The sequence below is a fragment of the Bubalus bubalis genome, chromosome 18 (assembly GCF_019923935.1).
Source record: "Bubalus bubalis isolate 160015118507 breed Murrah chromosome 18, NDDB_SH_1, whole genome shotgun sequence".
NCBI classification, from domain to species: Eukaryota; Metazoa; Chordata; class Mammalia; order Artiodactyla; family Bovidae; genus Bubalus; species Bubalus bubalis.
Genome location: NC_059174.1, coordinates 56,294,610 through 56,318,882, shown reverse-complemented (window position 1 = coordinate 56,318,882; position 24,273 = coordinate 56,294,610). Strand labels below are relative to the sequence as shown.

The 24,273-nt window shown below is 50.8% G+C and overlaps 2 protein-coding genes and 1 non-coding gene across 3 annotated transcripts; 1 reads left to right on the top strand and 2 right to left on the bottom strand.

Moving 5' to 3' along the window:
• The first annotated feature begins 831 nt into the window (after positions 1-831).
• LOC102407995 (uncharacterized) lies at positions 832-1,443 on the top strand. Its single transcript, NM_001384860.1, has 3 exons — positions 832-958; positions 1,055-1,114; positions 1,239-1,443. Exons 1-3 carry the CDS (start codon positions 944-946, stop codon positions 1,248-1,250), a joined length of 87 nt encoding a protein of 28 aa, NP_001371789.1. The 5' UTR covers positions 832-943; the 3' UTR covers positions 1,251-1,443.
• A 16,186-nt stretch (positions 1,444-17,629) lies between these two features.
• Positions 17,630-19,234, bottom strand: GPR32 (G protein-coupled receptor 32). Its single transcript, XM_006080998.3, is given in 3 exon segments — positions 17,630-18,303; positions 18,306-18,821; positions 18,824-19,234. Coding segments are annotated over 3 exon segments (963 nt in total). The 3' UTR covers positions 17,630-18,267.
• Positions 19,235-19,416: 182 nt separating this feature from the next.
• On the bottom strand, positions 19,417-19,489 carry TRNAK-CUU. Its single transcript has one exon. It is a non-coding gene; the product is annotated as a tRNA-Lys (tRNA).
• Positions 19,490-24,273: the final 4,784 nt, after the last annotated feature.

Genomic DNA, 24,273 nt, shown 5'->3' with positions numbered 1-24,273 from the left:
ATAGTCAAAGCTGTGGTTTTTCCAGTAGTCATGTATGAAATGGGAGAGTTGGACCATAAAGTAGGCTGAGCACTGAAAAAGTGATGCTTTTAAACTGTGGTGTTGGAGAAGACTCTTGAGAGTCCCTTGGACAGCAAGAAGATCAAACAAGTCTATCCTAAAGGAAATCAACCCTGAACTGGAAGGACTGATGCTGAAGCTGAAGCTCCAGTATGTTGGCTACCTGATGCAAAGAACTAACTCATTGGAAAAGACCCTGAGGCTGGGAAAGATTGAGGGCAGGAGAAGAAGGGGGTGACAGAGGATGAGATGGTTGGATGGCATCACCAACTCAATGAACATGAGTTTGACCAAGCTCCAGGAGATGGTGAAGGACAGGGAGGCCTGGTGTGCTGCAGTCCATGGGGTCACAAAGAGTCGGACACGACTGAGAGACTGAACAACTGCCGCTCCCGCCCCCAAAACTGGTGATGGGGCTCTGGAAGGCTCAGCTCCCCCACTGCTGTGTCTCTCAAGGTTTCCTCTGGTGGACGCCATCGGAGGAAATTTTGCCTGGGCCACCTCACCTGCTCTGGCCTGCAGCCTCCTCCTGCTCCTGCTCCTGCTCCTCCTCCAGGATGTTTCTGCCACTTAGAGCTGATCCTGTTCCTCCTCTGCTTATGGCCCTCCCGTGGCTCCCCAGCGCCCTCTGGGGTCGTAGGTCTGGCTTCTCCCATCTCAAATATTCCCGTCTCAGAGTTCAGATGCTCCCTGTATCCAAGCGCCCGTCTACCCCAAAGCCTCCGGTGCTAGGTCCCTTCTACCCAGAATGCCCTTCTCCGGTCACCATGGCCACCATTCTGGTCTCCCCTCAGGGTTCCGCCCGCTGGTCTTCTCTGTCTGGCTCAGAGGCTCAGGAAAGGGAGAAGGAGGCCAAGCAACCCAGAGTCTGGAAATCATGGCCATGAACTTTCAGGAAGTGAGGAGGGGCCCAGTGGGCGGGAGGGTGGTGCCCCAGGGCAGGGGTGGGGGTGAAGGGAAGGGATGGGTCCTGACCTCTGACCCCTCCACCCAGAATGTGACCCTGGCCATGGCCGTATTCACCATCCTTGCTTCCATCTACTTCTTCAACAAGGTGAGTGGGAAGGGGGTGGAGGTGGCAGGCTAGATCTCGGTCTCTTCCGCCTCTGTGTTACCATCTTGGTCTCTCTTCCCTTCCTCTGTTTCTGTAGATTTCTCTGTCTCTTTTCCTCTTGTAGGCTCAGCAATGAGAAGATAGAGCACCACCTAACCCAAGAGTCCTGCCTCTGTCCCGACCATGACTCTGGCCTCTGAGACCAAATAAATGTGACTGAGTCAGCACACCCTGCTCCACCTCACCAGGCCAGCAGGCACATCGCCTCCAGCCAGCTCTGTCTGAGGTCCAGGCTTCTGGGTCAGAGAGAGGAAGCCTGGACTCCTGGGTCTGGGGAAGTTGGGGACTAGCAAGATAGACTCTCAGATTTGAGGCTAGGGTCCAGTCATGGAGCTGAGTTTTGAAGGATGAGTAGGAGTCTGTCAGAGTTTAGAAGGGGAAAAGACATTCCAACTTGTGTGCAAGAGCACAGAGAGGAGAAATAACAGGGCTAATTCCCCACCTGGTACCAACACAGACTGCTGTGTACTTCAGATTTATTTCTTCTCTCTGAGCCTTGGTTTTCTCCTTGGACTCCAAAAGGCCGTAGCAAGGACAACCTGACATGAAAGACGTGAATGGAATTTGCAAGCTACGAGGGTCTGTAGTGGTCATCTTCACTGTCACATTGTATCAGCACATCTTTCTCTTAGCAAACTCCTATTCAGCCTTCAATGCCCACTGTAAATGCCCCTTACTATAAAAGTATCCAGACCTCCAAACACATAGTCAGTTACCCCCTCCCTCACTAACTGCCTCCTCCCCGCTCCCTGTCTCCATCCCCATTAGGTGGAATGCCCTGGGTGACACGCTAGCCTTTAGTTGACCTTTATTTATTTTTTTCATCAGATAAACATTTCATTTCAGTTCAAGATTTGAAAAGGAGACTTCTGAGCAGAGTGACTGAACATCCTGGGTTTCCCAGGGAAGGCCTAGCAAATTCTAATTGGGAATTGATTTATAGTCTTACTGTAATTTTGGCTTGCAGAATGCAAAGACTTTGGGCCAGTTATTCCAGTATAATTGGGAATCGTATCCTCTTTATTTCTTCTTTTTTATTTATTTATTTTTAGCTGTGCTGGGTCTTCATTGCTTTGAGGGCTTTTCTTTAGTTGCAGTGATCAGGGGCTCCTCTCTAGTTGTGGTGTGCAGGCTTCTCGTTGCTGCGGCTTCTCTTGTTGCAGAGCACAGGCTCTAGGGCTCATAGGCTTCCATAGTTGCAGCATGTGGGCAACTAATAGTTGGGTGCACAGGTTTAGTTGCTCTGCAGCATGTGGGATCTTCCAGGACTGGGAATTGAACCCACATCTCCTGCACTGGCAAGCGGATTCTTTACCACTGAGCCATCAGGGAAGCCCCTTTCTTTAATTCTTGAAAGTGTCCTGATTTAAAAGGTAGTCTTACTTATAGAGGGGCTGGCTTCCCATGTGGCGCTAGTGGTAAAGAACCCGCCTGCCAGTGCAGGAGACTTAAGAGGACATGGGTTCGATCCCTGGGTCGGGAAGATCCCCTGGAGGAGGGCATGGCAACCCACTCCAGTAATCTTGCCTGGAGAATCCCATAGCCAGAGGAGCCTGGCGGGCTACAGTCTATAGGGTCCCAAAGAGTCGAACACAACAGAAGAGACTCAGCACACAGCACTTACAGGAGACCTTGTTTGCAAAATGACCACACGAGGGCGGTGTTGGACCATGTTCCCAGCCAGAACTTGGTCCCCCTGGTTCTAGTAGGGAAGTTAGTTGATTTCTGCAAAACCGGAATTCTGTGACCTGGGAGGGGAAGCCTTCCTTGAGGCTTCCTCTCTCCCTGGACCTTCGCCCCGCCCCCCATCTCGCTCCTCCAGTCCTCCCAGCGGTCCTTCTACAAGCAGAGCTGACCTGTCCCTCCCTGCGCACAGTCCCTCCCCCGGGGATAGCTGTCCCAGCCCAGGAGACTGGCATCGCAGCAAGGTGTATCTAACCTGACAGCCCTCCAGGCTTTCTTTTTAAAGTCTCACCCACTTCCCACGCCCCCTCTGTAGCACACCCTTGCCCAGCTGCTAAGTCATGTCTGACTCTTTTGTGACTCCATGGACTGCAGCCTTCCAGGCTTCTCCGTCCATGGGATTTTTCAGGCAAGATCACTGGAGTGGGTTGCCATTTCCTTCTCAAGGGGATCTTCCCGCACCAAGGATCGAATCCAGGTCTCCTCGAGTGTGTCTCCTGCATTGGGAGGCAAATTCCGTAAGTAACTGAGATGGTTTAAAAAAAAAAAAAAGAAAAACACACCCCAGGGCCATTGCACATGCTGTGCTCCCAGCCTGGAGCATCCACCTCTATTTTGTGTCAGTTCCACCTGAAAGCCTTCCTAAAACCCCTCCTGATCAGAATCAGGCTCCCTACCCCTCACACCTTCCCCATTCCTCACCCTTCTCTGCAGTGACTGGGAGCCTGAGGGTGGGGCTGCAGAATAAGATCTGACTCCTCTTCCACCCCCAGCATGGGTCTTGGCTATCAGTGTTTGTGAAGCAAATATTGACAAAGAAATTGATCTTTGTGTCCTCCCCCCTCCACTCCCACCTCCAGGGTTTTCAGCCATTGAGGGCTGGGTTTTCTCAGTCCCCTGGGAGCTATCGAGGTTGCATTTTCACAACCACAGGTACTTGGAGATGGATGGGGTTCAGCCCACACGCAGCCCTGGGACTCACTGGGGAGCTTTTGAAACTCCCAGAGCCCAGCTCTATTCTGGACCACTTAAACCACAACACCTGGCGGTGGGGCCCAGGCATTGATTCAGATTTTAAAAGCTCCCCCCAGAGATGCTAATGGGCAGACCAGGGTCAAGAGAGGCATCCCAGCAATGTGTTTTCCAAAGACAGAAGAGAGAGGTTTTCCTCATTGGAGCTTAGCAGGTTTCTTCAGAATGTGGAGCAAAAAATAACCTTTAGATTGGAAACTAGGGAGTTTGAAAACCAAAGATGACCAATGACATCCTTCCCCAGAGGCTGGGCCACTGGAGAGATGCTTAGGAGGTGCATGCGTGTTTCAAAAGGCAGTGAGAGAAGGTGAATAATAACATGTGTCCCAGGGGCCCAGAAAATCCGGTGGCCCAGAGCTGTCCTGTGTTGCTCAGTCCTACCTATGGGGACCAGAACATCCCAGTGGGCATGAGCCTTACATGGTTTTAGCTCCGAAAGTCCTATAGCCCAGTATTGCATTGCTGAGTCCTGGCAATAACAAGGAGCCACCTGGGAAGCCCTAGCATGGACCACAGCCTGCCAGGCTCCTCTGTCCATGAGATTCTCCAGGCAAGAATACTGGAGTGGGTTGCCATTTCCCTTCTCCAGGGGAATCTTCCCGACCCAGGGATCGAACACGGGTCTCCTGCATGGCAGGCAGATTATTTACCATCTGAACCACCAGGGAATGGTTGGTTTTGTCTTTAGATCCAGGCCCATGTCTGTCTGTCTGTCTGTCTGTCTTCCCCTGTCCACCTGTCTCTCTCCACTCATTCTCCTCGCCTTCCCTTCTAGATGAGTTCTATTTCCACCTCCTCCCAGGTCGTCTGCTGTCCTGTCTCCCGCTTGGTCCCTCCCAACAGCCTGACCCGTCTCTCACCTTCTCTCCCTGCCGTGGTCCCGTCTGTCGCCCGTGCGTGTGACGCTGTCACATCTGTGTCAGCGCCCCCTTCTCCCTCCCGGCATCTCTTCCCACCTTGACCTGATTTCTCTCTGCATCCCTGTCCCCCTCTCTCTAGGTCTCTGTGCTCCTCTCTAAACCTCTATCTTTCTCAGCATCTCACATACTCCAGAATTTTATAAGATGGGAGACCCCCCCCACTCTGTCCCCATAAAAGTCCCCAACCCCTCCAGGGATTTCCCTTCCAGTCCAAACACAAACTGCTTCAGTGCCAGGCCAGAGGATGAGGCTGGCTGACAAGGTTCCCCAGCAGGCGTCCTGTTAGAAGGTCGGCCCGGCTCACCTGGCATCCCCAGAGTTCGTAGAGCCGGCGTGCCCAGGACCGGAAGAAGGAAGCAGAACGCCCCAGCCCAGAAAACCGCCCTTCCGGCTGTGCGATGGCTCTGCGCCCAGGCGTGCTGGGGCATCGGGGAGTAGCAGTCCCTGGCCACCACTGTAGAGGGTCAGGAAGGCCAGGCCGGGGTCCAGGTGGTGGAAGATGCCACCCAGGGGCCAGCCAGAGCGCGTCCTGGTGAGGGTCAGGGGCGGGAGGACGGTGAAGGCGGCCGAACCAGGCAGCTGATGGGGGCGGAGGCAGGAGGGCCCTGCGGCTTGGACCACCGGGCTGGGGCTGGCCGCCTCCAGGAAGCACGAGGTGAGGGCGGCGGCCGGGGAGTAGAGGAGGAAGAGGGCGGCCTCCGGTGGGCTAGGGGCTCCAGGGGATGACGGCGGCCGAGTCTCCAAAGGGTCCCCCAGGGGCGGGATGATGCTATGGGGACCGACAGGCCTCCACGTCAGCAAGCTCCACACCCAGCCCCCCCACCGACTTCCCCATCTCAGGGACGGCCCCACCGTCCATCCACGCCCCAGGCACGGTCCTCTCTCCCTCCCTTCCCCTCTCCCCACAGTCTCACCCTGACTCTGCCCTGTCCCCTCTGATCCGACCCCACCATCCCGGGCCAGTGCAGGCTTCCAACTCACCTGGCTGGATGCTCAGCCCAGCCTCTTCCCAGGCCTCCCTGCCTCCAACCATCCCATCCAGTCCAGAGCGAGCCTGCCCCTCCTCCCCTGCTGAGAGACCTCTCCTGGCTCCCCCGGACCCCTGGCCAAAGTCCCCGCCCCTCATCCTAGAGTGGAGACCCCAGGGTGGTCCCCTGGCCCACCCTCCTCTGCAGCCCTTTTCCTGTCCTCAATGCATCGTCGCATCCAACCACTCCCAGAACTAGCGCCTCGCTCCAGTCTCGTGCGCTTCGCCCTGCTGTCCTGGTCCATCCTCTCAGGAGACCCGTATCCTTCCAGTACTGCAGGACCCTGGCTGTGCCAAGCCCCACAGGGTGGCTGTACTCTTAACAGCCCCATTTTCCAGATGGGGAAACTGAGGCTTGGGGCAGGGGAATTCATTTGCTCAAAATCAAAGCAGACAAAGCAGAGCCTGGATGTGCACTCACATCTGTGCAACCTCCGAGTCTGGATGTTAACTCTCGGGGGTCCTGCTCTGTTCGCGGTCTCCGTCTGCCGACTCTGTTTCATCGTCCTGAGCTCACCAGCAGTTGGGAGGCAGGGGTCTCCCAGGGTATCTGAGCAGCAGCCCCAGGCCTGGTCTCTCCCAGAGGAGCCAGGATGGGACAGCTCACAAATGGATAGAAATCAGAGGGCTGGAAATGGGAGGGGCCACCATGCAGGTCTGAGCATGCGTCTCAGTTTCCCCATCTGTGAACAGAAGATCAGCTTGTGTGCCTGGGCACTGCCTTCCCATCGTCCCCAGGATGAGATCTGAGCTCCTCAGCCTGGCCTTTGCAGCCCTAATCTGCCGAGGCTCCACCTCCATCACCAGTCGCCAGGCTCACCAGGTCCTTCCTTCTGCTCGGAGTTCCTAGAACAAGCCGTGTGATTTCATGCACCCATCCAGGCTTTCTCCTTGCCATTTCCTCATTCTGGACCACTTTACCCTATTGGTCCCATGCACAAACTCCTACTCAAGCTTCGGAACCCAACTGAGTGCCACCCTCCCTTAGAAACCCTTCCCTACTACTGCACACCACACCAGACTAAACCAGGTATCAGACTTCACTGTGAAGTCTCTGAGAGGTTCAAGCTAAGCCAAGGCAGGAACAAAGTGTCAACTACGTAGGGGGCAGTGTGGCTTCACAGGCCTCATTTTAATTTAGTCTCTCTTTTTTAAAATAGTCTATTTTTTTAGAGTATGCTTTATTTTTAAAAAAGCTTTTTAAAATCAGTTTATTTGGCTGCATTGAGTCTTAGTTGAGGCATTCAGGATCTTTCATTTTGGACTCTCTAATTGTGGCTCTTGGGCTTAGTTCCCCCTGGGTACGTGGGATCCTAGTTCCCCGACGGGGGATTGAACCCACGTCCCCTGCATTGCCAGGCAGATTCTTAACCACTGGACCACCAGGGAAGTCCCATTTTAATTTACTCTTCCAAGAACTCTGTGAGGACCGTACTATTGCTGTCGTCATTTTATCAAGGGGGGAAGCTGAGGCAAACTCAAATAACTGAGCCATTCAGTCAATGAACAACTGAGAAAGGAATCCAGGTTGACTGACTCCAGGATCTGAAATCTGTCTTAACCATTGTGTTATTTTCCCTAAACAAAGTTAGACTGAGTGAATAAATGCATGAATCATCCTTGAACAACCAACCCACACAATGCCCCAGGACATGTTTGTAAAATGAATGAGTGAGTGAATGAATGTATTCCCCTCTTTACTTGGCAAACTCCTATTCACACATCAATTCCCAGTGCAAATGCTTCCTCCTCCAGGATGTTCTCCATGACTTTTCCAGGCACAGTCCTCCTACAGTCCCTCTTCTTCCCTCTAATCCCCTTAATCCCTCCAGACTGGAACTGTCTGTGCCCTAGAAAAATAGGCTCCCAGAAGGCCAGTTCATATCTATGTCCCCAGTTCCCCCCAGCTCAGGACCACCCTCACAGGAGGCCTTAGGGTGTATTTGCAGGTGCAGCTCAGGGTCTGGAGACCAACCAGAAGGAAAAAGAGGCTAGAACCCAATGATGGGGAAGACATGCAACACCTCAGGCTGGTCCTCCACTAAGGAGGTGGCTGAAGCTTCAAGGGCCCAGAGCAGGCTGAGTGAGCACTATACCAGGAGTCCAGAGATACCCGCCTCCTCATATGACCACATACCTCATCCCTGAGCTCCAGTTTTCTCGTTGAAGGAGAAAGGTCCATAGACAATTGGGTAGTGATTAATAAGCACATCACAGGGACTTGCCTGGAGGTCCTGTGGTTAAGAATCTACCTTCTGATGCAGGAGACGCAGGTTCGATCCCTAGTCAGGGAACTAAGATCCTGTAAGCTGCATGGTGCAGCTAAAAACAACAACAAAAAAATTAATAATGGGCTTCCCTGGTGACTCAGTGCTAAAGAATCTGCCTGCTAATGCAGGGGACATGGGTTTGATCTCTGGTCTGGGAAGATCCCACATGCCCCGGAGCAAACATCACAACTACTGAGCCTGTACTCGAGAGCTCAGGAGCTGCAATTACTGAGCCCACGCACCGCAGCTACTGAAGCCCGGGTGCTCTAGAGCCTGTACTCCACAACAAGAGAAGACACCGCAGTGAGAAGCCTGTGCACGGCAACTAGAGATAAGCCTGTGCAGCAACCAAGACCCAGCACAGTCAAAAATAATTTTTAAAAAATTAATAATAAATGAAGATGCTACCTGCAGGCTTTGAAGACGCAGGAAAGAGCTATGAGCCATGAAATGAGGGCAGCTCCAGGAGCTGGGAAAGAGAGAAAGTAGATTGTCCTCCAGGGCCTGGTGACACCCATCTCGGACCCCTGGCCTCCGGAATCATGAGATAGATGGATGCTGTTTTAAGCCACTAAGTTTGTAGGAATTTGTTACACTGGCCATAGGAAAATAATACCCTCCTTTTGTAGACCAGCCACTGGAGCCTTGCTGAGGGCCACACAATCGCTGAGTAAGAGGGGGTAGGAAGTTGGGGACAGACCTCAGGGAGAGGGGCATCTGGACCCCCAAATGGCCAAAGGGGAGGCCTGGAGAGGGTGGCCAGGCTGTGGTGGGAGGGGTGGGGCTGGCTGTGGGGAAAGAAGAAGCAGGAACCAGGGAGAGTGGGTAGGGAAGTGGGGTACCTACTCTGCCAGGCTTCATCCTGTGGCTTCTGTGGGCTTCAAAGCACCCAAGACTGGGAGGCGAGGGTGAGAGGAGGGAGGAGGAGGGGGTCTTGGATTAGAGCCCACTGCCAGCTTCTCCCTCTCTTCCCCCCTCCTGCCCTGTCTGTCCTGCCCCGCCCCCATCCCCACCAGCCAGTCCCTGCTCAGGCCTCCTCCTCCATCCCCAGACCTTCTCCCAGTTAGTGTCCATGCTCACAGGACCCCAGATGGGTCTTTCTACACCCAGGGCTGGCCTCACCCCTCCCCTGCTCATCCTCTGTGGCTCCCCAGTGCCCCTGGACAAAGTCCCATCCCTTCAGCCTGCTCTTCTCCCACCGTCGCCCATCAGATCCCTCGGTTTCCCTGTCCACGGCATCACCCTAAGCTCTGGGCACTGCACCCATGGTACCTGCTCTGTCACAGCCATGACCACTGTGGTCCTCACTGCCTGTGTCCATCTCTGTGGTAAGTCAGTCTCTCTGAGACCAAGGGCCCTGGCCTGACTCCTCCAGGGTCCCCAGCATCACCCACCACAGGGGAAGCATATGAGAGGAGTGGGTCCCCATTTTCAAGTGACTGAATCCTTTAACATTCTATAAACCCAGGTCTAGGGCTTCCCTGGTGGCTCAGTGGAAAGAATCCACCTGCCAGGGCAGGAGATGCAGGCTCAATCCCTGGGTGGGAAAGATCCCCTGGAGAAGGAAATGGTAACCCACTTCAGTATTCTTGCTGGAGGAATCCCATGGACAGAGGAGCCTGGTGGGCTATAGTCCCTGGGGTTGCAAAGAGTCTGACACGACTGAGCAACTAACACAACAACAAAAAAAAGCAAAAAACAAAGCCCAGGTCTGGGTCAGCGTGAGTCTGAGGTGGTGGGGAGGGACAGCACACCCATAGACCACGTCCAGGCCTGGGGGACCCTGCTGCTGCTGCTGCTCAGTAGCTCAGTCGTGTCCGACTCCATGCGACCCCATGGACTGTAGCCCCGCCCCCTCAGGCTCCTCTGTCCATGGGGAGTCTCCAGGCAAGAATACTGGAGTGGGTTGCCATGCCCTCCTCCAGGGGATCTTCCCGACCCAGGGATCGAACTCGAATCTCTTATGTCTCTTGCGTTGGAAGTCAGGTTCTTTACCACTAGCGCCACCTGGGAAGCCCACGGAGGACACAGAAACAATGAAACAGACCAAGGGTATAAGACTGTCACATTGTCGTGCCTTCACTTTATTCCACACGAACAAGAATGGGCGCCCTGAGACCCACAGCACGGCTCACCATGTCGCCCACGGTGCTGAGTTTGAACCCAATCCTTGACATCCTGACCCCGGCTGAGACCTCGGGCGAGGAAGTCTCTACCCCAGTCAGGCTGCACGAGGACTGGAAAGGATTCGGGTGCTCAGTCAGCAGGAACAGAACCTATGACTCGACAGCCGCGGAGGGAAGGTTTCAGGTGTCAAGGGGGTGAGCAGTCTCCTGACACCTATTTTCTGACATGTGATGACAGTCTGTCTGTCTCCCACGGCTGGGAATGTCTCAAACCAGGCCAGATCGGGGGCACCGCCTCCCATCTCTGGGTGTTGAGAGACACAGAGGTACTGATTAAAAGCATGCCGTAACTGCCTCCCTCCTGACTGGGGGGTAAGTCTCTTTCTGTGCAATCCTACTATTCAGGCTTGTCTTTCCTAGGCTGGGAGCTGCGTGAGGGCAGAGGCTACGGCCTTGGCAGGCATACCCGAATCCCCGGGAATGGCAGAGATTTATACCTACTATGTGCTCGGTCGGTACTTTGTGGGAACAGAGTGTGGCAGCATGGGGTGGAGGTGGAGGCTGTGGGTTCTCAAGGGTGGAACCATAGCCCCTCCCCTGGAATGTTGGCCCCTCCCTCTTGAATGTCAGCCCCGCCCCCCCTCCCCCACAGGAATGTCTGTGCCTTCACAATTCAGGAAGAAAAAAATAAGAACATTTATTGATTTGGCTGTACAGGGTCTTGGGCTTCCCAGGTGGCGCTAGTGGTTAAGAACTGGCCTGCCAATGCAGGACACGTAAGATTTGTGGGTTTGATCCCTGGGTGAGGAAGATCCCCTGGAGGAAGGTGTGCCAACCCACTCCAGTATTCTTGCCTGGAGAATCCCATGGACAGAGGAACCTGGCCGGCTACAGTCTATAGGGTCGCAGAGAGTCAGACACGACTGAAGCAACTTAGCACACTCGCAGGCACAGGGTCTTCTTAGTTGTTGCGCGTGGGATCTAGTTCCCCAACCAGGGATCAAACCCAGGCCCCCTGCACTGGGGGCACAGAGTCTTAACCCCGGATGACCAGGGAAGTCCCTCTTCTTCACCTTTTATTTTTAGTGCCTAGAACCACGCCCTTCATCTGACAGGCATTCAATAAACATAAGCGGGCGGACTAGTGGAGTCAGACCGCTCAAGTCTTGAGTATCATTTACTTGCTTTGTGACCTCTGATAGGTTACTTTACTTCTCTGAGCTTCGTTTCCTCATCAAGGGGGCATAATCGTCCGATCGCCCTCATAGGATCAAGTCGCTGGAATTCTCTTGTTTGTAAAGCTCTGCACTAGGACCTGGTGTCCAGGACACGCTCAACACCTGTGAGCTCGTACTTATGGGATGAATCAAGGGGTGAATCGCCCTCTTGGATCCTCATAGAAATCTTTTTAGCAGGATTTCAGTCCCTGTTTGACAGAGTGAGAATCCGAGGCTTGGGGCATCCTCCACTTCCCTCTACCCCTCTTCACGGAGGCTGAACAAGGAAATGCCGATTCCCAAGCCAGGCCTCGCCCCCAAAACCCACCTCGCCCACCACGATGGGCTCTGCTGATCAAAGACAACAATCTCCCCAGGAGAGTCCTGCAGCTGCTGTGAAAACCACAGAGTCTCCTCGGAAGACTGCTTAACCGATTTCATTAGGAAATCAATGCAAATTAAAAACCTCGCCCGGATCCCACTATTCTCCTCTGCGAAGGCGGAGATCAAAGAGGCTGACTTCGCGGTTGCGTTGGCAAGCTCCAGGAAACCGCCTTTCCCAGCTCCCGGTGGAGGAGTCTTGCTAGCAACATCTAACACGCCCTCTGACCCTGCCCGTCCCCGAGGAAAGATCTATTCTAACAACAGATGACAAGATTAATGATACCAAATACGTCACACCCCCGCGGTGCCAGGCACGGAACTGAGTGCCTTACCCACAGTAACGCGCCTAATCAACGCAGTGACTCTTTGAGGGCGGTGCTGTTCTGTTCCCATTTCACGTAGACAGAAACTGAGGCGTAGGGAATTAAAGCATCTTGACGGTGTCACCCAGCTACAAGCGGCCCGCCCCTGGTGGCTCAGACGGTAAAGCGTCTGACTGCGATGTTGGAGACCCAGGTTCGATCCCTGGGTTGGGAAGATCCCTTGGAGAAGGAAATGGCAACCCACTCCAGTACTCTTGCCTAGAAAATTCCATGTATAGAGGAGCCTGGTGGGCTACAGTCCATGGGGTCGCAAAGAGTCGTACACAACTGAGTGGCTTCACTCATGCCACCCTGCCTTCATGGAGTGTTCACCAACCTACACAGGTAGGCATGTAACAGGATGCTATTGTAGGAGAGAGAGAAAGAACCAATTTCTTTATCAGTTCAGTTCACTTCAGTCGCTCAATTGTGTCCAACTCTTTGCGACCCCATGGACTGCAGCACGCCAGGCTTCCCTGTCCATCACCAACTCCCAGAGCTTGCTCAAACTCATGTCCATCGAGTCAGTGATGCCATCCAACCATCTCATCCTCTGTCATCCCCTTCTCCTGCCTTCAATCTTTCGCAGCATCAGGGTCTTTTCCAATGAGTCAGCTCTTTGCATGCAAAACTTCTTTATGCATGTGTGCTAAGTCACTTCAGTCGTGTCTGACTTTTAGCAACCCCAGGGACTGCAGCCCGACAGGCTCCTCTGTCCATGGGATTCTCCAGGCAAGAATACTGGACTGGGTTGCCATGCCCTCCTCCAGGGGATCTTCCACCCAGGAATCAAACCGGCTTCTCTTAATATCTCCTCCATTGGCAGGTGGGTTCTTTACCGCTAGTGCCACCTTTATATTATCCACTTCTTTTCTTTTTTTGTTAATTTCTGCATTAATATCTATCCATGCTTTCTTTCAAATGTTAGTGCATTCAGGGACTTTCCTGGTGGTTCAGCTGCTAAGATTCCTCCCTCCCAATGCAGGGGGCACAGGTTCAATCCCTGGTCAAGCAACTAAGATCCCTCACGCCACATGGCAAATTAATAATAATGATTCCTCCTATGAAAAATAAAATTTGTTTAAAAAAATTATAGTGCATTTGCTTTATTGCTCTTTTTCTAGCCTGTTGACTTGTTTTGTTCATTTCATTTCTAATTTTTTTCCTAATTCTCATTTGCAGCTATAGCTTTTCCTCAGAGTTCAACTTTGGGCCCACTTCACAAGTTTTGCAGTGTTATGTGCTCACTTCTAAGGGCTTCCTGGATGGCTCAGCAGGTAAAGAATCCACCTGCAAAGCAGGTGACAGTCTAAAGGGTCACAAAGACTCAGATACAATTCAGCACACACACACATGCTCATTTCTAAATAAACGACACTCCAGTTTTATTCTTCCTATTAGCCCAAGAGTTATTTAGAGGGTGTTTTGAAATGTGCGAAACATTTGAGTGCTTGTGGTAATTCCTTGTTATTAATTTCTAATTGTGGGTGTGGCCTGTATTGTTTCTGCTTTTGGCAATCAACCTGTGCTAAGTTTCTGACTCAGTCTATTCTTGAGGAAAGCGGAGAATATCTTTGCAGGACTCTGATTTGTTTTAAGGCTATAAAGTTCGTTATTGAGACAGCTAGGAAATTTCAAATGTGGATTGCTTTCATTTATTTATTTATTTTTTTTTTTTTTTTGCTGCACATGGACTTTCTGTAGTTGCAGTGAACGGAGCTACTCTTCCTTGCAATGTGCAGGCTTCTTGCAGTGACTTCTTCAGTTGTGGAGCACAGGCTCTAGACGCATGGGCTTCAGTAGTTTTTGCACATCGGCTCAGTAGTTCTGGCTCATGGGCCTAGGTGCTCCTCAGCATATGTGGAATTTTCCCAGACTGGGAATCGAACCTGTGTCCCCTGCATTGGCAGGCAGATTCCTATCCACTGTATGACCGGGGAAGTCTGAATATGGATTGTTAATCAGATAATAGGGTGGTGATGATATTATGGATATCCTTAGGAGACTCAGATTACAGAATGTGCAGATAAAATAGCATGATGTCTGCACCTACTTTCGAAAGGTTCAAAATATTCTAGAGGTGCCTCTGACCGCTGAGTCCATCAAGAGAGAGCAGCTGTGCTGTGGGCTTCTTCCCTTGGCCTCCCAGACTTCACATCTCCCTGCGGGTCTGTTCATCAGGGCGGATATGTCTCAGTGCGTAAGTGTGTGTGTGGAGAGGTTAGATAGACAGATGGGTATATGTTTAAAGAGAAAGATACATAGAGAAGTAGAGAGAGAGGAGACACTGACAGAGAAAGACAGAAATAGAAGCAATAGAGAGATACACAGATGAGAAAGTAGTGGGGAGAGGGAAAGAGAGTGGAAGAGAAAATATATGGATGTGGGCAAATATTAACGTTTGATAAATTTAGTTGTAAGTTATACTGTATTATTCTTGTAATGGTAGATTTGAGCCATTTCAAATGAAAAATTTCAGAGGAAAAAGGCAAGTCAAAAAAAAAAAGAGAAAGAGAGAGAAAAGATTTAGGGACTTCCCAGGTGGCACTAGTGGTAAAGAATCCACCTGCCAATGCAGGAGACAGAAGAGATGTGGGTTTGATCCCTGGGTCAGAAAGGTCCCCTGGAGGAGGGCATAGCAACCTACTTCAGTGTTCTTCCCTGGAGAATCCCGTGGACAGGAGCCTGGCGGGCTGCAGTCCATGGGGTCTCACATAGTTGGACACGACTGAAGCAATTTAGCATGCATGCATTGGTGGTCCAGTGGCTAAGACTCCAAGCTTCCAAGGCAGGGGGCATAGGTTAAGGCCCCAGTCAGGGAACTAAGATCCCACAGGTTGCATAGTGCGGCCAAAAAAAAAAAATTTTTTTTTTAAGATTTATTTTAAAAGTTAGGATACAGGTTATCTCTGAAGGACATGGAGGAGTGGTTGGGAGGGAAAGGAAGAGGGATGCTGGGGTTGCTGACGGTGCTCCACTCCATAATGCAACATTGCATGGATGTTGAGTTCAGTTCAGTCGCTCAGTCATGTCCGACTCTTTGCGACCCCATGAATTGCAGAGCTCCAGGCCTCCCTGTCCATCACCAGCTCCTGGAGACCACCCAAACTCATGCACGGATGTTCAGTTCACAATATATCAGTTCTTCCACTCCGGTTTCTGTATTGTTCAAAATGTGGATAACATGGAATCATTTAAAGTTTCCAAGATATCACTGAAGCATACTCAAAGCAACCTGAATGCTCATCAGTAGTGGGTTGGTGAAATACCTGTGGTCACAGTATATCCAGGAAACACTTACCACCAGCACTGAAAAATAACGTCAGACCTCCTGTATTTACATCCAAGCATTTCCAAGATACACTTTTAATGAAACGCATGCACGCCTACAATGTAAGATAACGTATATACATGCTCTGTTTAAAAATGCTTATGCAGGCTTACCTAGGATATCTGGAAGGGTACACAAGAAACGAACAATAGTCTCTAGCAAAAAGAAGAGGGAATATAGGATCTGGAAGGAGGGGAAGAATCATTTTCTTCATCTTTTTTAAAAAAGGTTCATGTATTTATTTTTGACTCTGCTGGATCTCTATCGCTGTCTGCGGGCTTTCTCTAGTTGCGGTGAGCAGGCTTCTCATTGCGGTGGCTTCTCTTGTTGCAGAGCGTGGGCTCTAGGTGCGAGAATTTCAGTAGTTGCGGCAGGTGGACTCAGTATTTGCAGCTCCCAGGCTCTAGAGCACAGGCTTAGTAGTTGTGGCACACGAGATTAGTTGCTCTGCGGCACTGGGATCTTCCAGGACCAAGGATCAAACCTGCGTCACCTGCGTTGGCAGGCGAATCCTTAACCACTGGACCACCACGGAAGCCACTCATTTTTTTTTACTATGCGCCCACATTATCTTAAAGTTTTATTTTTTTGATAAACTGATTTCCCAACTTATTTTTAAGGTGCTTCTATCCTTCCTGATGCTCAGACATTGTATCATCCTCTCCCCATCTGTGAAATAGGAAAGCATTTGGTCTCATTTCACGGAGTTGAGAGAACTGAGGCTCCCAGTGGGGAGTTCACAGGGCTAGTCAAAACAGAACCAGAGCTCGTGCTTCTGATTACAAAAAATAGGATTATTGCTTTTGATTCGGGTGAAAAAAAAAGTTTGCCTCTACCTAGAAGCAAGGGAATGGTCCCCTGCAACCGACCACTAGGATTTCTGTTCCCAGAAAGGAGTATTTATTATATGTATCAATAGGCTGCTATTGGATTCCAGTAACAGAAAACCTGACTCCAAAGGGCTTTGACAGTAAGGAGATTTATTATGTCGCTCACACAAGTTCAGAGGTTGGCAGCATAATAGTTAAGGAATAGATTCAGCAGCTGTAACAGACACACAAAACAACCACTGCTTCAATGAGCTAGAAATGGAAATCTCTCTCTTCACGGCATGGATGTTAAGTATTCCAGGGCCAGTATGGGGACATGTCATTTTCCATACAGTTCACCAGCACGGATTCCATGGCAGATTGCAAAAACGGCCCCGGTTCTGCATGTTCTTCTGTATCTATGCTCCTTTACAATGTCACTTTGCAGATTTTCCCATTGTGAGGTGGAATCTTTTTTCCTACCACTTGAAGCCAGTCACGTTGAGCAAAGTGTCAAGTGTAGATCTTAGGCTTCCCCTCTGACTCTTGCAACCCTACCCAGCCACCATGTGAAAAAAAAAACCCAGTCAGCCTGCAGGATGATGAGAAATATTAACACATGGCTTGAACAACTCCACCATCCTAGCTGAAGGCCAGCCACTCCTCCCAGAAACACTCACTTAGCTGACCCATTTGTTGTTGTTCAGTCACTCAGTGGTGTCCAGCTCTTTGCAACCCCATGGACTGCAGCACACCAGATTTCCCTGTCCTTCACTATCTCCCAGAGTTTGCTCAAACTCATCTCCATTGAGTTGGTGGTGCCATCCAATCATCTCATCCTCTGTCATCCCCTTCTTCTCCTGCCTTCAGTCTTTCCCAGCATTAGGGTCTTCTAATGAGTCGACTCTTCACATCAGGTGGCCAAGGTATTGGAGCTTCAGTTTCAGCATCAGTCCTTCCAATGAATATTCTGGTTTGATTTCCTTTAGGATTAACTGGTTTGATTGCCTTGCAGTCCAAGGGACTCTCAAGAGGCTTCTCTAGACCACAGTTTGAAAGCATTAATTCTGTGACACTCAGCCTTCTTTATGATCCAACTCTCACATCCACGCTGCTGCTGCTGCTGCTAAGTCGCTTCAGTCATGTCCGACTCTGTGATACCCCATAGACGGCAGCCCACCAGGCTCCCCCATCCCTGGGATTCTCCAGGCAAGAATACTGGAGTGGCTTGCTATTTCCTTCTCCAATGCATTAAAGTGAAAAGTGAAAGTGAAGTTGCTCAGTCATGTCCAACTCTTAGCGACCCCATGGGCTGCACCAGGCTCTTCCATCCATGGGATTTTCCAGGCAAGAGTACTGGAGTGGGGTGCCATTGCCTTCTCACATCCATAGCTGACCACAAATGTCTGAGGAAGCCCAGCCAAAACAGAAAACTGCTCAGCTGAGCCCTGCCCAAGGTGATGACCCAAAGAAATCACAAAAGGTTATTATTTCAAGCCTCTAGATTTGGAGATGTTTTTTACACTGCAAAGCTAATGATACACTTTCATTCTAGACAATAGAAAGGGTGAAATGGAGGAATGGAGGGCAGGCACCTTCCATTAAGGGCACTTCAAGGAAGTTACATTGATTACTTTCACTCACTTATTATTGGCAGGAAGTAGTCACAGGGCCATCTCTAGTTGCAAGGGACACTGGGGAATGAAGCCTTTTTTTCCTTGACTAACCTTGTGATTAGCCTGAAACAAGTAAGAGTCTCACTATAAAGGAAGGTGAAATAGATTTTGTTCCTATTGGAGAGATTTAGATAAGAGATTGCCAGGAAGACTTCCTGAAAGAAGAGGCAGGATTTGGCAGAGTCTCAGAAGTCAGCCTGGGGAAGGGGCTGAAAACTAAGCAGGAGGGCTTCCAGCTTGTATCTGAAGGTTCCCATCATTCCCTGGGGGCTTCACCTTGGGGACAGGCTGATTGAAAAACCCCTCCTCGCCAAATGCCCGGGCCAAGACAGAAGGTAAAGACTGGAAAAACTTATCTTGGAAATCTCTGCCAATGAAGACATACAGGAAAGGGTTGAGGCAGCTGTTGAAACAACCCATGGAGAAGGTAGCCCAGAGGATGGGCTGCAACTTATCTCTGGCTTGCCACAGTCAGGCCACTAGCACCGTGTTAAACGGGAACCAGAAGGCAAAAAAGGCGCTCACCAGCACGAGCAGCAGCCTCTTTGGCCAGCGGGCATGGGCACAGCCTTCCTGCCGAAGCCGAGTGCGGATGAGGTAGGCACAGGTGCCGATGATCACCAAGGGCGCCAAGAAGCCCAGCAGGATGTGGATGAGGGTCACCGCGACTCTCTCCTCCTCAGCCTTGGAGTCATTCCTGGCCCTTGTGGTAAACTTGAAGCTGCAGTATTCACATCCCTTCTGTTTTTCAGCGTCTTGGAAAATCAAGTTTGGAGAGCAAGTGACAAGAGCCAGGAGCCACACACACACACAGCCAGCCAGGCTGCTCGCTGCACGGTGCGGTGGTTTCAGGACCAGACCGAGTAAACGACGGAGATGCAACGGTCCAGGGAGATGAGGACCAGGAACCAGATGCTGGTGAAGAAGCTGATGGCCAAGAAGGTGATGTAGAGCTTGCAGGCTGCAGCTGTGAGGGGCCACTGGCCAGGGACCAAGCTATATATGGTGATCGGCAAGGGCAGTAAGGCCATGAAGTCTGTGAAGACCAGGTGGGAGAACCAGATGGTGGTAACAGTGCGAGGCATTTGGAAAACCATCATCCAGAGCACCGGCCCGTTGGCCACCACGCCGACCGCAAAGGACACAGACAGCACAGCGATGGTCAGCTGGTGGAGGCCCTGGATCTTCTCAGGCTGGCACTCGGGCTCGGAGGTAGGAGTCATCCTTCTAGAGGACAAAGGACCACACGTCAGGGCTACAAGTTACCTTTCACTTCTTTTCAGAGCCCCAGAGCCCCATCCGAGACCCCTCCATTCATTTCTCTGATTCAATACATTTTTTAAGAAACATTTTTTTAAATTTATTTAGGCTGTGCCAGGTCTTAACTGTGGCATGTGGGATCTAGTTCCGTGACCAGGGATCGAACCTGGGCCCCCTGCATTAAGAGTACAGAGTCTTATCCACTGGACTACCTGGGAAGTCCCCCAATTCAATATATATTTTATTGACTGTCTGTCATGTCACTCTGATACTGCTAGGTAATTGGAACTGAATCACATAACAAAGCAGGCCATCGTAGAACTTACATCCTAAAGAGGGTGTCAGAATGGAAACGTGATGCATAGACTAAAGAAATCCGGGATGTACTACTTTAGAAGACTGCAAGCCCTATGGGAAAAAGGAATACGAAAGAAAAAAAGGAGTGGCCTCTGACTTTCGGTTATGTCAGAGTAGCTTCGTCAGACAGTCTGACATTAAAAAATTATAACATTCTGGCCAAAAACATTAAAACGTCAGTCCATTGTTTGAAGACATTGGAGACTGATCAAAATCAAATATAAACTGGAGGAGAGTCTAGCCCTTGATAGGGAGAACTGGGTGAGGTCCCCAGTGTGAGTTTGCATCTTCTGGGTGTGAACCTTTTGTAATTGCTGCATCCTCGCTGGCTTCAGGTATGAGAGGAGAGAGCTGTAAGCCAGCAGACCAGTCAGAAAGTGAAAATAGAGGTAACTGTGGAGGGAAGGGAGGCCCAGGGCAGGTAAAGTCCAAAATCTGCATATGACTCCATCCAAATCCTTGCTTGACTAAATTATTTAAGCTTGAGGGAGACCCCAGGATGCCTGGTGAGAAAGCAAGAGCTGGAATTTGCAAGAACTAAGCAGAGATTTCAGTCATTTGGCTACCACAGAGGTTAGAATTTGGACTTTTGAGCAAACGTTTGAAGGAGGCGAGGAAGAAAGCCGTGTGAATATCCGGAGGAAGAGCGTTGCAGGTAGCATTAACAGCAGTGCGGAGACCCTAAAGTAAGACCGCACCTTCTGAGTCCAAGGAGCCGTGGGAGGGCCAGTGAGTGATGGGGAGAGGGGTTGGAAGTGATGCGAGACAGCGGGTGCGGTCAGTTCACGTAGCATCCTGTGGGCCACAGGGAGGACTCCCCCAGCTTTTACCGAGAATGAGGCCAGAGCCGCAGGAAGACTCTTGGCAAGTGGAGGGACCGGTTCTCACTTAGATTTTAACAATCGCTGCAGCTTCTGAGTTGAGACTAGACTGAAGGGGCTAGGATGGAAGCAAGAGGCCAGTGAGGAGGTGTCTGCAAAAATCGGGGTGAGTGATGATGGTGACTGTAATCACGGTGATAAACATCACAGGAGGGGGGTGTGTGTGCGCGCACGCGTGCTCAGTTGCGTTCAACTCTTTGCTACCCCATGGATTGTAGCCCACCAGGCTCTTCTGTCCATGGAATTTTCCAGGCAAGAATACTGGAGTGGGCCTCCACTGGCTACTCCAGGGGATCTTCCCAACCCAGGGATCGAACCTGCATCTCTTGCATCTCCTGCATTGCAGGCGATTCTTTACCACTGTGCCACCTGGGAAGCCCCATCAGAGGAGGCAGTGAGAAGCATATCTTGGATGTATCTTGAAGGCAGAGCTGACCAGATTTGCCAATGGGCTGGGTGTGCAGAGTGAGAGGAAGAACAGAGTCAGGGGTGACCGCAAGACGGCTGAACAGCTGGAATCTGGAGCTCCAGTAACTGATGGGGAAGACACTGTTGAGGTCAGGGTGGGGTGGGGGTGGTGCGAGTTTAGGATAAGACCAGGAGTTGAGTGTTGGACGCACTGAGTTTGCCTGTTAGACACCCAAATAGGCAGTTAGATATTGGCAGTGAGATTACAGGAGAGAGTTTCCAGCTAGAGATATGTGGGCATTATTAAAATTTGTGTTCTTTTTTTTTATAAATGCTTTTTAAATTTTGTTTATTTTTAACTGAAGGATAATTACAATGTTGTGTTGGTTTCTGCCACACATCACTATGGATCAGTTAAATTGAATGTTCTTGTTCTTGAGGCCTTGAGCCTGACTGTGACCATCAAGGGTTAGTGTAGAGAGAGAACAGACATCTGGTGTTGGAGAAAGCATGTGAGCTTAGACGCGGGACAGCCATAGTTGAAATTCTAGTTTAGAGGCTGGCTGTGTGATCTTGGGCAAAGAGCTTTCCTTCTCTGAGCCTCAGTTTTGCTCACCTGAGAAAGGGGTGTAGAGTCCTCGAACACCTTTCTCTCTTCCCCTAACTCCAATTCACCACAAAGCCTGGTTGATTTTGCCTCCAGAAAGCCTCTGTGTCTGTACACTTCTTCCTGTCTCCCCAGCCCCTCCGTCCAATGGAGGGGAGTGGAGCCCCAGCGTCGCCCACTTACTACCGATCTTTCTGCTCCTATACTTTGGTCCCCTGCAAGCCATTTGTCACACTGCAGCCAGAATGATCCTTCAAAAGCCCAACTCAAGGACCTCCCCTTTGGTCCAGTGGTTAAGACTCAGGGTGCTTCCGCTTCAGGGGATGTGCGTTCAGTCCCTGGTCAGAAAACTAAGATCCCACATGCCATGCGGTGCAGCTGAAAAAGAAAAAAAAAAAGTCCAACTCAAAAGCTGTGCTTTGGGGCTTCCCTGGTGGCTCAGTGGTGAAGAATCTGCCTGCCAATGCAAGAGACACAAGTTTGATCCCTAGTCCTGGAAGATCCCACCCACCTCAGAGCAACTAAGCCCATTCACCGCAAGTATTGAGCCTGTGCTCTAGAGCCCGCAAGCTACAACTACTGAAGCCCTCACACCCTACGGCCCATGCTCTGTAACAAGAGAAGCCCACACACTGCAGCTGGAGAGTAGCACCCGCTCCCCGCAACCAGAGAAAACCCTGCTCTCTAGCGCTCAGTGGTGTCCGACTCTGCGACCCCATGGACTGCAGCCCTCCAGGCTCCTCTGACCATGGGGATTCTCTAGACAAGAAGTCTGGAGTGGGTTTCCATGCCCTCCTCCAGGGGATCTTCCTGACCCAGGGATCAAACCCGTGTCTCCTGCGTCTCCTGCATTGCGGACAGATTCTTTACCTGCTGAGCTGAATGACTGGCAGCAATTAGACCTGAGTTTGTGGGACTCTCTGATTCATATCTGTCTCCCCCACAAGATTCTGAGCTCCATAAAGGCGCAGCTAGTATGTGACTCATTCACGAGCCCCTAGCACATAGTAAGCACTCAATAAATAATTGAAACCTAATTGTTTAAGGACAGTCTCTCCTTGTCCCCCAGAGGATGGAGTCATTCATTTAAAAGTCTAAGAATACGCATTGAGCCCACAGTGTATGTCACACGCTCTAAGCACCGGGGGAGCAGCAGTGATGAAAACAGATGTCTCTTTCTTGGTGGAGCCGACATGAAAGGCAGAGAAAGCTCTTCACCTGGAGGAGGTGTTTCAGAGCTTTTCATCTCTTTTGTTGCCACCTCCTCAAACCTCCTTGCTGCACTTCCCCCATCCTCGCTGTCACACCTCCACCCTCTGAGCTCCCTGAGGCTCTTCCCTCCAAATACCAGTTCCACGTAAGCGTGACCGTTTCCCATGTCCGAGGGCAGGGGTGTCAGGCTGAGGAAACTCTGTCTCCTCTGTCCGTCCTGGGAAGTCTCCAGCCTTGAGCCTGTGTTGGAGTCAGGGGGCATATGGCCAGAAGATGGTCAGTGAGTTTGGAGCAGACAAGATCCAGGAAACAGTCTTGAGCAAGAATCGTGGTGGCCCCAGAGATCAACATCAGAGCCCATGAAGCATCAGTAGATGCGGGTCCTGATAGACTGTGGAGGCTGGGAGCTTGGTGGGGCTAAGAGGAGAGGGGCTCCAGACGGATCATTTTGTACCACTCCAGCCCCCCTCGTATGTCCTTTCTAACACCCCAGCGCCCTACCCCACCTCAGGAAGAAAACTCAGCCTGCTTATCCCTACTTTGGAGAGCTCCAGTTGACCTTCTCTTAGGAAATAATAGTGGATGCAATGGTGGGTAAGGTTTCTCCTTGTTGTTCAGTCGCTCAGTCGTGTCTGACTCTTTGCGACCCTATGGACTGCAGCACGCCAGGCTTCCCTGTCCTTCACTGTCTCCTGGAGTTTGCTCAAATTCATGTCCATTGAATCAGTGATGCTATCTAACTCTCTCATCCTCTGCCACCCTCTTCTCCTTTTGCCTCCATCTTTCCCAACATCAGAGTCTTTTCCAATGAGTGGCCAAAGTATTGGAGCTTCAGTTTCAGCATCAGTCCTTCTAATGAATATTCAGGGTTGATTTCCTTTAGGGTTGACTGGTCTGATCTCTTTATTGTCCAAGGGACTCTCAAGAGTCTTATCCAACACCACAGTTTGAAAGCATCAGTTCTTTGGTGCTCAGCCTTTTTTAAGACCCAAATCTCACATCTGTCCATGACTACTGGAAAAGCCATAGCTTCGACCATATAGACTTTTGTTGGCAGTGACGTCTTTGCGTTTTAATACACTGTCTAGGTTTGTCTTAGCTTTCCTTCCAAGGAGCAAGCGTCTTTTGATTTCATGGCTGCAGTCACTGTCCATAGTTGGCTTTGTATAAGCCAACATAAAAAATACATGTCCTCCCTACTAATTTTTCTGATGCATGGGGTTGGCGGTCCATAGAATCCAAAGCTCTAAGAGGAGTTCCCCCAGATTCCTAGGGTCAGTAGGGATTTTTAGCAAAGCCCAACACATCAGAACTTCCCACAGAATCATGAGCAGGAGACATGGTTGTTGTTTTAAGCCTCTAAGTTTTGGGGTGGTTCGTTTGGCGGCAAAACTAACTGATACACGTGGGAAACAGCCACTTTCATTCAAACTTCATTGATTATGTGTTAGGCACCTGCCATGCGCCAGGCACTGGGCTGGATGTTAGGGAGAACAGGGTAGACACACAAATTCTGCCTCCAGGAAATTCTGAGTAC